Source organism: Electrophorus electricus, chromosome 11 (assembly GCF_041902795.1).
Source record: "Electrophorus electricus isolate QZ-2024a chromosome 11, ASM4190279v1, whole genome shotgun sequence".
Taxonomy (NCBI): Eukaryota; Metazoa; Chordata; class Actinopteri; order Gymnotiformes; family Gymnotidae; genus Electrophorus; species Electrophorus electricus.
The window spans coordinates 25,556,864-25,572,473 of NC_137507.1; the positions used below are offsets into that span (position 1 = coordinate 25,556,864).

Genomic DNA, 15,610 nt, shown 5'->3' on the forward strand with positions numbered 1-15,610 from the left:
TACAGTTAAAAACCGCTATAACGGAGCATGATGCATAGTTGAATCTCAACACAGCCATGATATAACATATTCAGTGATAAGTAAAATGCTCTTGTCGAAGCAACTCTTTTAATTTGCATGCAATGAGTTGTGGGGGGGTTTGTTTGTTTGTTTACCTACTGTATGTAGGAGGGTAACTAACGCTGACTTGACAGTTCCACCTTAAAAGAGGCTACGGGCTGCGCGTCCCCGTGAGGGCTTGGTGAAGGGAGATCATGTGAGAATCCACGCGTCGGAAAGTAGGTTAGCAGGATAGACTGAGAGGAAGGCGCGACGACAGGGAGAGTCCTCGCGAGCAAGGAGGAGCCTGCGCACGGACCCGCGACTTTAACGTTTGACACACGCTCGCGCAGTAAACCACTAGTTCGCTGAAAGGCATGTTGCGAGCACCGAGCTGAACAGACGCCTAAGGAAGTGCGACAACTTTTTAAGATTTCTTTCGATTTCTTTCCGATAATGCTCCACTTCGGAGCACAAAGATTACATTTCGCTAGCTGTCTTACGTTGGGTACCTAGCCAGCTGGCCAACTTGGCTTTTTCCCCCCCCCCCCCGACACCTTGAGGACGTCTGAAACCCAGCGAAAACTGTCAGCATGCGAGGTAAATTTGTTGATGCTCCAGTTGTCTTACATAACATTCAAATACATTATATCACTCGTGATGTTGCATATACTGACATTTCGCAAATGCATTTATTTATTTATTTGCTTGCGTTTGTATACGTATTTTCTTCGCTCACGTGTTTCGCACATGCATCGCTGTCGCGAGGTTTTGAAACGCTTGCGTTTTGGAAGTGCGTAACATGGGTTGTTGATACTTCCTTTCGAAGGGCTTAACGACAGCCGTCCCATTACATTCCAGCTTTCACTGCGCTGGGAAGTTTGACTCTTGCGTTGCTGTTTCTGCGTGTTGGCGAGGGTTGTTTTTTCGAAATTATATTTGCGACGTTACTTTATATACAGTGTACAAAGTCAACAAAATTGTGTGAAATGTGAAGAAACCACGGATTGATATGTAGACTGGTGATACGATATGCAGACTCCACAACATTGTGGAAAAACTCGGTCCGAATTTGACAACGGGGGCACCTGCGAATAGTCTGTTTGTGATAAATGTGTGAATAGAGAGACGTCTTCATTTCGTAGACTTTACTACAAAGAAAAACATCATTTTTCTTATTTGTTATCCTTTATGTAGCCGGCCTTTCTTGCTTCCCAGTGCGGAGGTAAAGCTACATTCGGGTGGTCCCGTGTAGGGGGCGCGCTGCCGCGTGTCGCCTGCGTGTTGCTGTTTGCGAAGCCCCGCGTGGTCGTGTGCGTGAGCGGCCGCGGAGCTGGTTGTTCCACTAACCTAGTTATGTCAGCCAGCATTACACGGCAGTGCGGAGTGCGAGGAAACGGGCCGGTGGTGGGGGGAGCCCGGAGGAGCGGACGATGGGCGGGGCTTAAACGGAGCCGTGCGGACCCACGCGGTTCCAGCGCCGTGGAGGCGGGGACGAGCAATCACACGAGCGAGTCCAGGGATCGTTGACACGGTCAGCTCGCGCAGACCGAGAGAAATAACACACTAACGCTGTCGCAGGTTTTTTGTTTTTGTTTTTTTTTAGTCGTTGTATTTTCATAGTTTTTAAATTTGCGCTCTTTACAGTCTAATGTAAAGATACCGGGCAGTACATATGTAATTTAGAATCCTCATGGAACAGATTCCAACTCGAGGTCCTATTTTAGAAACCGTTTATCATTAACAGGCATAATTTATGAGTTTTGATGAAATATTTATTGCTATATTATTTAGGTTCTAATTTGGTAGTACTAATTCACGTACCCTAACCCTATTCCCGCATTTGTCATCAGTGCCCTGTATTTTGTTTTTCGCTTGCAAAGAAAGTAACTGATACGAACGATATGGTACCAAAAGATTGGCACACTATTGTTGAGGTGAAGGTTTTACGTTTGGTATCTGCCATTTTCACTTCGGCCACGTACAGGTATTACGTTTTGGGTTACTCTGGTGCGTATAGACTATATAGCGTCTTACTGGTTTGCTGTGTGTTCAGCTCCAAAGCGCGAGGGCAAAAATAGACATAACCTGACCCAGTCTAGTATAAATAAGTTATAGGGCCTAATCATATGACTCCAAGAGTGCCAAAAGGCGATCTGATATCCTTCTTGTGATCAGAAGAAATTAAATGTCATCTACGTTTAATAAAGTTGCGTATCCTAGAACTTTTGCCTTTAAAGCGTTAATTATGTCTACCGTGTCGTCTAAAAATTATTTGCAATTCCACCTTAACGGAATGAAAAGCAAAGGCCATTTAAATTATGTGCGCTAAGGATGCCCCCTCGCCCCGCCCCCTTTTAATAGGAAAGTGTGTCAGTAGGACAGTGAGTGCACATGGGCCCGCAGTCAAATTCAGCTGAGTGACAGTTTTCTTAGCCAATCACAGGCGATGTCTTTTTGTGCCTCAGCCAGTGGGAATGGGGAAGCCGAAAGTGGGCAGGGCCGCTGCATTATTAGACTGAGCTTGGCAACATGACCGCGTTGTGGAACGCTAGCAGACGGAGGTTATATAACTCCGAAGCAGCAGGAGGGAGTGGCCTTCATTGGTTTACAGATTTTTCCATTGCATGCCACGGTATACAGTATCTTGGTCATCGCTTTCAGCTGTCGAATAAGTCAGAGGGAATACAAAATGGAGGACAGAGTTTGAAAAATTAAATGCAGTCTAAAGTAGCCCTTGATCCTACTGCATAATTATTATAATGCATTAGCAATCAGGTTACTCAAAACGCCCATTTCATGTAGTTTTCAAACTGCTAATGCTGTGCCAATTAATTGGCCTGTGACTCATAAATAGCTAAACATATTGAAGGCCCATCTGAATATCTGCTATGTGTTTAGATCTGAACATGGATTTTTGAGTGGGTTTTTTTTTTTATCATGTCCTAGCAAGCCAAATCAAAGTGTTAAGAATGTGGTTGAAAATGCAAATAGTTCTCACCCTTGTGGCGAATGCTTTTTCTTCCCGGGTGTTTAGGGTCATTATAAACCCTCTCCTTACTGTGAGGAGTTTAAGGGATGTTGCAGTTCTTTAGTTAGTAGTGGTAGGAAGGGAACAGTTTATTTTGTCTGGAGCACATTATGTTCATTTTCTCACGCATTTCTGCACATATGCGTAATTGGGCTCCTCCGTCAAAGGGAATTTCATAACAGGCTGCTCGCTTACTCTGCTCATAACCGCGTCTCAGTGGGGCTCCATCCCAAAAGGCGGTCTGTTGATGAGCTATTGTCGAGTCGGCGATTTGCACCACTCTGTTATTGAAAGTTAAGTTTTTCAGTGAATGCGTGATTTAGTGTTACTCCAGCGCTTCTCTGCATTTCCGCTGCGGCATTTTGTTTAGTTCGAATGAACATCATCTTTTAAGCCTTTTGCCGAATCTCCGTAACTGTTGGTCTGTAACACTCTCAGTGTTATTTTCCGTGAGAAAAGACACATGACAGGTTCCTGTTTCATCTCTTCACCCCTTTCATCTTTTCACCATTGTGCTTCGGAAGAGATCCGTTAGTCATAATGGCTCGCTATGAAACGAGTAGGACAAATGTGTGCTTCGTGCCATTTCAGAGTCCATTATCGAGGAGCCATCAAATTGCACCTTTCAGAACCACATGCACTGTTGTGGAAGCAACAAAGCAGAGCATTACTGTGTGGCTTGTTATTCTTTTCAGACGCAGGACTGTAATGTTGCTTTATGGCTCTCTCTTGCGACAGCTCAAATAGAGGTGATTCCATGTAAAATCTGTGGGGACAAGTCCTCTGGGATACATTATGGGGTCATCACCTGTGAAGGCTGCAAGGTAAAAATTGTTTCCATCTTGTCCTCCTCAAAATGGGATTTTCAACAGTGCATACAACATAATTTATAGAAGAATAGCCTATACTCTACAGAATAATCAAGTCAAAGCATTAGATAACACTATGGGGGGGGGGGGGGAAGTCTTAATACATATTTGCTTTGTATGATATGCATTTATTTTGTAATCACGTTCTTTCATCTGGTTTGAGACCAGTGGATGCATCAGTTTCCTGAATTACTATCAACACCAGTTTGGCTATGGCTGTTCTTAAACCAGAAGTAAAATAACGTTCCTGTCGACATCTGCTTTGTAGGGCTTTTTTCGACGCAGCCAACAGAACAACGCCACGTATTCGTGCTCCCGGCAGAGGAACTGTTTGATCGACCGCACCAATCGCAACCGCTGCCAGCACTGCCGTCTGCAGAAGTGCCTGGCGCTGGGCATGAGCCGGGATGGTGAGTTGGCGCTCGTGCTGCAGACATCACGCGGAAAACGCACGCGCGCGGAGCACACGGCACGCTCGGGCTGAACTGGACTACCGCGCACGGAGACCAGACAGCTTAGGAAAGGAACGCCGCGTCGGGGTTCGCGCGCTCCGTCGGGTTCTGCAGCACCACGCTTTTAGCCTTCCTCGGCTCCCGATGCGCCCAACTTGACACACCGACCATCCCACAAGCCTCGCGTGAGTTTATCGTTATTGTCAGGACAGCATTTCCAAGCCCAGTCCTCAGGGACACTAGGACGGGCCACGGTTTTGCTGTAGTCCAGTTCTCAACACGTGCGCCAGGTACTCGGTGTTCTTAATCGATGGATCTCATGGGGGGGGGGGGGCGGAAACACGGAGTGGTCCGAGAAACTAAGCTTAAGCCTGGTGTTGGGCTGCTTCTGGATCAGGAATGGGGAACACTGATGTAGACAGACTGCTAAATACTGAAGGTTTAACTAGACCAGAGAAAGTTGAGGCTCATTTGGGGTAGAAGATGTTTTACTTGTTCCATTAAGGTAAGATTTAAAGAGTTCTGAAATCACTCATAAGCTCCGTGTTTGTGCTCGTGTTTGTAATGAACTGTCACAGGATTTCATTACAGTGCAAAGTACATGACATGCCCAGACATGTGTATCATAACCTTGGTGGTTCTACACTTGTTATTAAGCCTCATAACCCTGACTCTGTATGTTAGCCAAAATGTTTACAGGCCAGCCAACAGCAGTGAAATTAGATGGTTAAATCATCTGGTTCAGTTAACTTGATTTACAGTTGGTTTACACTTGGCAATAACATCCGATCACTGTAATTTGACAAGGTGATCAGATCGTCACCCAGTCAAGACAGCTTGTTTACACTTGCCCTTTCAATGTAAACACACTGTATAAAGATTTTAGTCCATTATTGGAAAAATGGACAATAGTTATATAGGAATATGGTGTACAAAAAACAGAAGTCTTTTCTTTTTTCTACCTGCTTCTATAAAGCAGGTAATTTTTTAGTATTTGTACCTTTCTTGCACTATTCTTTAAAATCACTTCTTTGCACAAGAACTTGATTCTTTGCAACCCTAATATTTAAGTAAAATTAGCGGGGTTTTTTTGTTTTTGTTTTTTTTTGAGCCAGTCCAGTGTAGTATAGAATTAGTTTTATAGTGTCAGCACAACTTTAAAAAAAAAAAAAAAAACAACACACATAGAAATCCTAAAAATTGAAACGCGTCATTTCACTATGCATGCAATATTAAAATTTTAAAATAAGGCACCAGTACACATTACATATACACAGGCTATGGTCTGTTGGATTTAAAAAACAAAACAAAACTTTTTTGCAGTCGTGATGGAGAATGTTCTGAATGGTCTGCTTTTGAATATGCGGATGGCTTCCTAGTGGGAACTAGGAACACCATTAGAAGTTGAGTGAAGCTTACATGAGATTAGACTGGGATTGTAGAGGAGCAGATCAGGGTTTCTTCGCAGGATTATGTGGGCTTCTGATCCTGTCTTGATTTGCTGTTAGTCCCAATGTGAATACACTCACACTCTCTCTCTCTCCCCCCACATGGCCGCAGCGGTGAAGTTTGGCCGCATGTCTAAGAAACAGCGTGACAGCCTGTATGCGGAGGTGCAGCGTCACCAGCAACTGTCTCAGAACTGCCTGGGTGGGCTGGGTCACCACGGCGACGAGGCGGCCGATGCCGGTGGCAACGGCGGCGCCTACAGCAGTGAAGGATCCAGCGCTGCCCTCGGTGACCTGGACGACATCGCCACGCTGCCCGACGGCCTGCTCTTCGACCTTCCGCTCACTCCGGGCGAGGCGCGTGAATACTGCGCCCTGGAGCTGCTGGATGACGGGTCCGGAGGCGGGGCCAGCAGCGCGGGAAGCAGCGGCTCGTCCAATCAGAGCTCGCCAGAGCCCAGTGTTGTGGACGGATTGGAGGCAGGCAGGGTGAGGCACAACTACGAACTGCTGCCTGAGCCCAGCATCCTCACGCATGCCCTGCTGGGGGCGCTGTCAGATGACTGTGCCCTGCTGGATATAGGTGAGTCTTCTGGAAAACCACAACGGTTCCTGTTCCTGGTGAATGGAACATGCAACTCGTGCTGAGATTGATGGTGATTGGATTATTGACTGGCATATTCCCCTGTGAATTAATATAATATTCATTCTTGAAACATTGATTGTGGTCGTCAAGTTAGATATCTTGCGGCTTTCATGTTTATTTTGTCAGCCCTCATGCGCTACATTCAGTACTATACATTCAGTACTCTACATTCAGTACTCTACATTCACAGGGGTTAAGAGCCAAAAAAAGCACAATTATCTCTAGGCCTCTCCACCAACTTTTAAGTCTTAATACTGTTGACTACATTGAATGTGGTGTAATGTGGTGTCCCCACATTACATTTTCCTGTGCGATTTTCTGCAGTAGGCTGTATTTAATTATCTCTTTAATTATTAATGACCAACTCATAAATAATTAAACCCACAAAAGTTGAGATTTCATATGTTGGTAGGATACCAGTACATGATTTTAGAAAACAAAACCCGCCCTGGCCTACAGCTCTGTTTATACTTGCAGACAAAGGCATCATTCACCACACAATCCATGCTTGGGTAAACTAGTTTTACTGCACAGACGCTACACTTTCCCAGTCATGTGGCAAACCATTACAACCCTGTCTTTAATGACACTACTTTAGGAGTTGTTGGATTAATATAAAACTAACAGCCTAATAAGGTGATGATGGACAATAAAAATCAACCTGCATCTTTGTCAGATTGAATTGTTTCTTAAAGGAGGAACATGACTGTGTTTAGTTAACACACAGGGACTTTAAACTTCTTACGAAGAACTTGGTTTAACCGGAGTGCACATAGACGTTTTTCAGATACAGTGGTGTCAAACTCCGAATGCATCCAGATGACAGCCCAGCTCGGTGACAGCTGGCACACTAAGAACATAATGTAAACTGAACCTGTGTGTGTGTGTGTGCGTGTGTGTGTGCGCGCATGTGTCCAGAGCGGATCACGCACAATGTAGTCAAATCCCATCTGGACACGTGTCAGTACAGCATGGAGGAGTTGAAACGCCTAACTTGGAACGTGTACACACCTGAAGAGACCCGCTCCTTCCAGCTCAAGGTAAACACAGCACACGGCTGGCCAGTGACCCGGCAGTATACCGCATGCATCTGTAACCAGAACCCTGGCACCTTCTCTGGCTAGTTAGCTGATTTAAGGATGCTAAAGTTTTAATGCTATATAACAGTATTATGACATCTTGATGTCATGATTTGTCCTAGACATGAGAGCCAAAATACCCTGGGGAAGGTGGTACACGTTGTTGTTGTTAGTATTGGTTTATACTCAAGAAATAAATCCACCTGCTTTTCTGGGTGTAGTTTTGTTTGGCTGTTAACCGCAGTAGTCGGTAATCTTGGACAGAGTCAAGAATGTTAGCTTGGAAATTTAACACATTTCATTAGTAAAGGGCTCAGAAAATTGTTTTGGATGTGATGAAATTGCACCAAAAAGCCAGGAAGTATTTCTGCTGCCACAAACAAAACAGCCTTTGATACACAAACCGTGGTCTTGCCCCAGGTCCTGTGACCGCATTAGCAAAATATAAGGGTTTTCCTCTGATTCTCTTTAGTAAATAAAATATTTTTCTTGGAATTGAGTGTCATGTGGTGGGGGGTGTTTTTTGTTCTCAGTATATAATTTAATTATGGATGGATGAATGGATGGTGGGATGTGTTGAGTTTATTTGTGGATACAAGGCCTAGGCAATATGGCTATATAATCTTATATATATAAAAAAAAAATCACGACCTGGTGTAATAAAAATCTCTAGCTTGTAAAGCATGGAAATTTGTTGCATTGTGAATGGGGAAAAAATGCTTACCGCATTCTATAGCCATGACATGGCATGCCCCTTGTAATAACTTCTCAGTTTTGAAAGAGCTTTAAAACAGGACTGATATAAAATATAAACGGTATTCATTTAAAACGGTAAATTGATACCAGGCCAATAGGCTCCAGCAGTTCAAATTTCAAACGTCCTATGTGATAAACACAGGTAGGACAAGTCTGAGGAGAAGTTGAAATATTGTTTACACACCTTTTACTATGCAGAGAGATCAGTTGTGTTGTTTCTAAATTTGGAAAGTATAAGCTAATCAGTGAAACATGCAGTACAATGATTGACTTTATTCAAAATCTTCCATCAAAAACATTATATCAGCACAATTTTCCTGCAGTTTAAAAGCAATACTATTGTTTATCACTATATTTTAACAAGAAAATTCAGTCTAAATATCACCCGCCCTTGTGGGAAGATTTGGACGCCAAATGTAAAAATGTGACCATTAATGGGTTCGCAGATCTTATGAAGATGATAAAGTTTTAGATGCTTAGTCTGTTTTTATGTGCTGATTGTCCACCAATTGATTGGTTTTATTGATCTGGCATGGTGGACATGCGTCATGTGCCTGACTGACCCAATATTGACCAGTTGATTAGCTAACTCGCTGACACGCACCCGTGCTTGATCTCTGGAGCGTGCCCGTGCTGGAGCGCCGCGTCGATTGGCCGATTAACGCGCTGACCGCTGTGTCCAGGCCACCGAGTGGATGTGGCAGCAGTTCGCCCTGCACATCTCCACAGCCATCCAGCACGTGGTGGAGTTTGCCAAGCGGCTCACCGGCTTCCTGGACCTGTGCCAGAACGACCAGATCATCCTCCTCAAAGCAGGTCAGCACCACGCTCCTGAACGCCGGCACGCCTACAGATTATGGATTACACGCAGCAGATCTCAAACCCCAGATTACTGCTGTCTGTGTGCACTGCTGTCAGATTATGGATTGGTGGTACGCGTTCTTAGTTTTAATAGATGTTTTGTTAGCTTTAATGACCTTGTACTTTTGACACAGGACTGAAATGTGCAGAAGGAATTCAGCAGTCTTTTAAAATGTTGAGTGACACAGAAATGCAAACATTTTGGGAAGACCTCATTAAAAAAAGCTTTCCTGCAGTTTAGTTCATTTCTTTTATCTTCGACTGAGATGAAACGGATTATCAAAAGATGTGCTTTTCAAAAACAAATATTACAGTGGTTTAGGCACACAACACAAACAGGGATCTGTCATTTCTTTGGCATTACTGAGAACCTTGATGCTGTATTTGCTAACCATTTTCTTGTCTTGTCTTTTTGTTTCCAACTTCTCTCGTTTTTTTTTTTTGTTTTCTGTTCTCTATACTATCAACTTTTCAAAAATCCCCATTTTCTATTTTTTTAATATATATATAAAATCCCCCCCCCCCATCCCCATATTTAATCATTAAATTATACATTTACAATGCTGGCATTCAATCTATTCTCCTTATCTGTACCTTTAAAAAAAAAAAAAAAATGTGCCACATTTTTTGCATGGTGGAGTGTCCTCCCCCTCTCTCTCTCTCTCTCTCTCTCTCTCTCTCTCTCTCTCTCTCTCTCTCTCTCTCTCTCTCTCTCTCTCTCTCTCTCTCTCTCTCTCTCTCTCTCTCTCTCTCTCTCTCTCTCTCTCTCTCTCCCCCCCCTCCAGGCTGCCTGGAGGTCTTGCTCATCCGCATGTGCCGTGCGTACAATGCCACCAACCACACCATGCTCTTCGATGGCAAGTTCGCCAGCCCTCAGTTCTTCAAGGCGCTGGGTGAGTCTCTCTCCCATCCCGACACACACACTTCCTGGACAATTTCCTTACACCAATATGCTGCCGCAGCCCACCCCTACACCCCACGCACCAGACTGGGACATTACTGTCCAGGATAAATGCTTGTGTCCTGGATTTAAGATCCATAACATGATGGATGATAAATTCTGATGGGGATGAAGTCAGGTTTTGTGGTGGTGGTTGTTTTATTTGTTTATTTTATTTGGCATGTGCAGCACAGAGTTTGCCAGCTTTAAAAAAAAAAATTAAAAAAATAAAATTCCAAGAACAATGTAAATATCCTTCGAAGAAATAATTGCACTGCAGTTGGAACATTGTTTGTTTGTGTGTGTGTGTGTGTGTGTGTGTAGGTTGTGATGACCTGGTGAATGCTGTCTTTGAGCTGGCCAAGAGTCTGTGTCGCCTGCAGCTGAGCGAGGAAGAGATGGCCTTGTTCACTGCTGCTATCCTGCTGTCACCTGGTAAGACAACACACACATTCAGATTTATCTACACACAACAATATACACAAACACAAGTCAAATAACATTTATACCGATTACTGAATGATCATACAACACATTCCTAAGACACACCCTACCAGATTTGAATGCTGTTGACATCCCTCCACTTCACCTGCTTTCTCTCTATGGTGCTCACACACACACACTCCTGGTCTCTCTCTCTCTCGCTATCTCAGATCGCCCATGGTTAATGGAGAACCAGCAGGTGCAGAAGCTACAGGAGAGGGTTTATCTGGCCCTGCAGCACAGCCTGCACATGGGAGGTGCCAATCCAGAGAAATTGGGCAAGGTGAGGCAGAACAGCTCCCTCTCTCCTGATGCTTCGTCGCTCCTTCATTTCATTAAAGACCTTTTATATAACTTTATCAGGCAGCAAAATAACAAGGTTCTAAAGAATAAAGAACCGGATGGTTAAATCACCTGGAAGTACTGAAGGTTAGATGATCAATCAGCAATGAGTTCATCAGGAGCACTTGTTGGCAGAACCTCATCTGATCAGGCAGATTCGCTCCAGCTGTACAGGTTGAGACGTTGGCACACACCTGTCTCTGGGCTGGATTGGGACATGTTTGTCCAAGCCTGTCCCGGACAAGCTTTATTCAGCTTACTAGGATGTTTTGAAGCCTTGTGTATTATATAGCAGGGGTTCTTGAAGCTTTTTAAGGCCCCAAATTCCATACTGGAACCTAAGAAGTAAGGCATTACTGCATGTAGACGCAACGTTTACAGTGCCATATTGGCTGCTGATAAGATATCGGTATTCTGGTTTAAATAGCTAAACCGCAGAAACACACACCCTCTCCCCAGGCACTGCTTACAGTGACAGACAGACAATAATGTGACCACAGGATTTGCATTTGTGTGAACTCGTTTTTCTACATTGAGACTAGCCTTTCTTTCTGCAGCAGTGCATCAAAAACATGTCTGCTATCCAGTTTAAGTCCCGAGCCGCAGGACACGGTGTGCTATTGATTCGAAGCGACGTGGTAAAAAAAAAAAAACCTCCTTTCGAGCGACTGCGTTTGTAGCATATGGCTGGTAATGGACAGGGCAATATTGCCAGCACATTCTCCTATACTTCGAAAGGAACAGAAAACCTGCTGTCTGGACACACTTATAATTTCTAATTAGTGATCTGGCACGAATTCACTGTCCAGCTGTGGAAAAGCGTAAAGCCAGCAGCCTTTGATGATCAGATGACTGCACACGCCATTTCCACATCCGTGTTAAGGCACATCAGGGTGGAGAAACATGTATGACAGAGTAACATGACATGTAAGGCCAGATGACTTGACAGTACGTGTTTGAATCAACTTGATGCAACACACAGGTACAATTGTTACACGCTGACAACGATAATATCTTAGGATGTGATGGACGTAGGAGAATGTATTACCAAAGATGTATGTAGCTTCACCTAACATTCAGAGACTAGAGCAACACAGTAATGCATGCATGTTTAGTTGCAGTAGTTTAGCAGTAATGCATTAGCAGTAATGCATTTTTCGAATAGCAAAATGCTACATTTGAAAGAATGGTTTTACAAATGCAGTTTACTTGATAATGAAAATATTCTACAAAGTGACTTCTCCAATGACTGCTTTTGCAGTTTTTCTGTTCCTTTCTACATCCAGGGAAATATAATTGGGGGAATTACTGTACTTGATGATAAATGATACATTACATTATAAGGCACTTCATCATGTACTGCACAGAGAATGGCCTGTGGTCCTGACCCAAACCTCCCGTGAATCCTTTTGCCCCTGTACTACTGTTGCTCAGTAGCGTCCCCTGCTGGAAAAAAATAACCCTGTGGGACTGCTTTAATGGAACTGAAAACGGACCCATTTACAAAATGCCGCCCTCTAGGAACCCCACTTAGGTACTTGCGTTTTAATTCGTCAAAAAATTAATTGTGACTCTCTCTCTGCAGATGTTGTCGAAGCTGCCACAGATGAAGTCGATATGTAACCTCCACATCGACAAACTGGAGTTTTTTCGCCTGGTCCACCCTGACACAGCGCTCAGTTTCCCACCTCTCTACAGGGAAGTGTTCGGAAGTGAGATCACCTTCCCTGATTCCACTGAGAGTTAGACAGGGAGAGCAAGACAAAGGCGGAGGTCTGAGAGCGAGAACCAGATGATGTGTTGCAGATGGGGGGGGGGGGGTGCATAATGTGAAAGAGAGTGAGAAATGCAGAACAGATGAAAAAGGAGTCCATTGTGTAATGCTATATATATATATAAATTATATATTAAAAAAAAAAAAAAAGAATCTGTAAACACCTCAACTGACCAGCATCCCAGAGACAATCCACCACATAGCCCAGCCTCAGTAATTCGTGTGTAGAAACAGTCGCCACTACACAAGCCAGCAAACACCTCCCTGCGTGAAACCTGCGCCACAGCACCACAAACGGCACACGCTGGACATGCCCTCGTTAAACATCTCTAGGAGTGTGCAGTGGGGAGGTGCTTTTTTGCAAGGGTGGCGATTAGCTTGTCTTCGGCAATTAACAAACCATCTATTACACCAGGCTAAGCACGCCCGCAGAGGCGGGGCCGATGTTCTCGGTACCGGCCTCGGGGAGCTTTGCTCTGTTCGAGCTGCCAGTGCAGTGGCCGGGGAGGAGCTGAGGCAGAGTGTTCCCTTTGTCGTCCATCCGCACACTTTTCGAATGTCTGACCGGGCGCCAGCGCGACCCAGCATACTCGCCGCACTTTGCTTCTGTTGTGGTGCTTTAAGGAGAGCCCCACGGCGGTAACGCGTGACAATCCGCTCAAAGCCACACAGTGGCCACCCCTTTTAGCAGTAGGAAAGGGACCAATCGTGCTGCTCAGTGCCACCTTCGAAATTCTCTTCTGGGGGCCAGTGATCAAAATCAAAAGAGCGCCGGTGTGGTTTCTAACGTGCAATAAAAGAAACGTGTAATCTGGAAGTGTTTTTGTGAAAAACGACCAGCTTAGTAGATACCAATGAAATAAGATGTTTGGCAAAAGATGATTTCATAGCACTAATTCCATGTGGAAAGACAATGTGCTCAGGCACATCTTCAGAAAGTGTTTGGTGCTGCTTTTTTTGTTTTTCAATGCAATGAGTAACCTCAGTCCCATGATCCTTTGCCCTTGTAAATGCCACTTATTCAAAAAGAAATTTATGTTCCTCTAATTTATATGTACATTTATTAAAGAATATTTTGTATATAAAAGGAATGTAAATAAGTAATTGTAAAGAGGGGGGGGGAGAGAGAGAGAGAGATGGAGACAGGGAGAGACAGGAATGCAAAAGAGAGAATGGAAACTGGGGATTTAAAGGAAGAGCTTAGCCTTGAGTCAGGACTTTACCAATTTCACTCCAGACTCTGTAATTCCCACATCATGGCCAGGATCAGGAATTACTGGACCAGAGCAATGAACTGGTACTGCAACGGCGTGGCAGACTTGGAAAACCCTCCATGCGTCGGAATTGGGACTCGGCTATTGCCCTTTTTCCAAACTCCTTCGGTTCTGTGTGATCCTTCCGATGCTGCACGCTGCCTTCCAGAGAGCGTTCCACCCATGATGCTCAGCCAGACGGCGACTTATTCTAGGATCCCTGATCGCTTCCGCACGGAGAGCATCCTTGTGGACTCGGCTGAGGCCATGCGCGTGTGAGGCCGACGGTCTGATCAAAGACAGCCGCGCTATATTAAATGGTCTGAAATGTAAAGATCCCATGAGAAAAAGATGGAGTGAAAGTGGACCTTTTATGAGGGCGTGCGCGCACACACACACAGAGGGTCAGACTAAGGCCACCATAGAAAATGATTCAGGTGGTGGTTGCAGGTCTTGTATTACTTTGTAAAATGTTGTTCCTCTTTTACCTGTTACCATGGCTACACTTCCTCTCCTATGCTTCTCTTCCTGCTTGTACACCTCAGCATGGTAAAAGGTGGACAGAGTTCTCAGCTACTCCCCTGAGTCAGGCCTTCGAATAGTTTTTACTGCCAAACTTCGCTGTCAGCAAAATTCAGACACACATGTTTCTACATGTGACAGTTTATCTTGCACTCTGTAATGTTCAGACTTACCCACTAGAATCTGTACTGATGGACAATTCCACAATGTTCATGAATCTATTGTGAAATTCAACTTGGCGCTAAGAGGGTGATTAAACCACCTGCTGAGAAGCTCTGCTGTGTGTAATATTAGTTAAACCAACTGCTATGAGCTATTTTATCATTTACAAAAGTTATTTTTCCAAACAAATTTAAACTATACAGTATGAGCATAATCTCACTATCTCTTCATTGTGGGTTCATAAGGTTCTTTGTTAGTTTTGGTGGTGGTGTTTGTTTTTGTTTTTTGTTGATCTACCTTTTACAAAGATAAGCATATTTAAACATGTCACTCAGGGAGATAGCTGGTCTCTGTCTTGCCAGTATCCTCATGCAGCCAGCCATACACACACACACACGCCTACACAGACACGTGTACCACTCTGCACCGAATAGGAGACCCGTATCCTAGATCACTGTGTCTTGTATGTATGTATATATTATATATATATGCAGTATATATTTTTGTGAATGTGTCACAAAGTGTCAAAAAACCTTTTCTCTTCTAAAGTTAAATTGTCTTTGAGACCGAGTTATATAAAAGATTAAATAAAGATTAAAGATAGGTTTTATTCTTTGATGTATGATGTTTCTGTATGAACTAGGTTTGGACTGTAGCCTTTTCCCATTTAGAAATGTGTCCACTGACTTGTCTTGTTTGGCTTATGATCTGTTTTTACAAATGTAGCCTAAGCACAAAACAAATACCAAAATGATCCCCTCACTCCTTTGGACATGCATATAACGATGTTAACCTCATGACTGGGTCAGACAGATCATTTCAGTGTTGTAAAATTGTGCTTCAAAGAATGTAATAAAGGTTTTTTTTTGTATTTAAAGCGTTAAATAATTTTTGGTGAGGGAGCACAAGTAAGTTGACTGTAGTTTGGGGGAGACGACTAGGCTGTCCCTGAT

At 43.9% G+C, this 15,610-nt stretch overlaps 1 protein-coding gene across 2 annotated transcripts; it reads left to right on the forward strand.

The window, feature by feature from the left end:
* Positions 1-282: 282 nt before the first annotated feature.
* Positions 283-15,528, forward strand: rorcb (RAR-related orphan receptor C b). 2 transcript variants are annotated; one of them, XM_027025065.3, is made up of 10 exons: positions 283-639; positions 3,809-3,894; positions 4,208-4,349; positions 5,952-6,422; positions 7,404-7,525; positions 9,004-9,136; positions 9,967-10,074; positions 10,446-10,556; positions 10,775-10,887; positions 12,532-15,528. In XM_027025065.3, the coding sequence occupies exons 1-10, from the start codon at positions 633-635 to the stop codon at positions 12,691-12,693; spliced, it is 1,455 nt and encodes a 484-aa protein (XP_026880866.2). In that variant the 5' UTR covers positions 283-632; the 3' UTR covers positions 12,694-15,528. The 2 variants fall into 2 exon arrangements, with proteins under 2 accessions (XP_026880866.2, XP_081579308.1); XM_081723182.1 differs by lacking the exons at positions 3,809-3,894; positions 4,208-4,349.
* Positions 15,529-15,610: the final 82 nt, after the last annotated feature.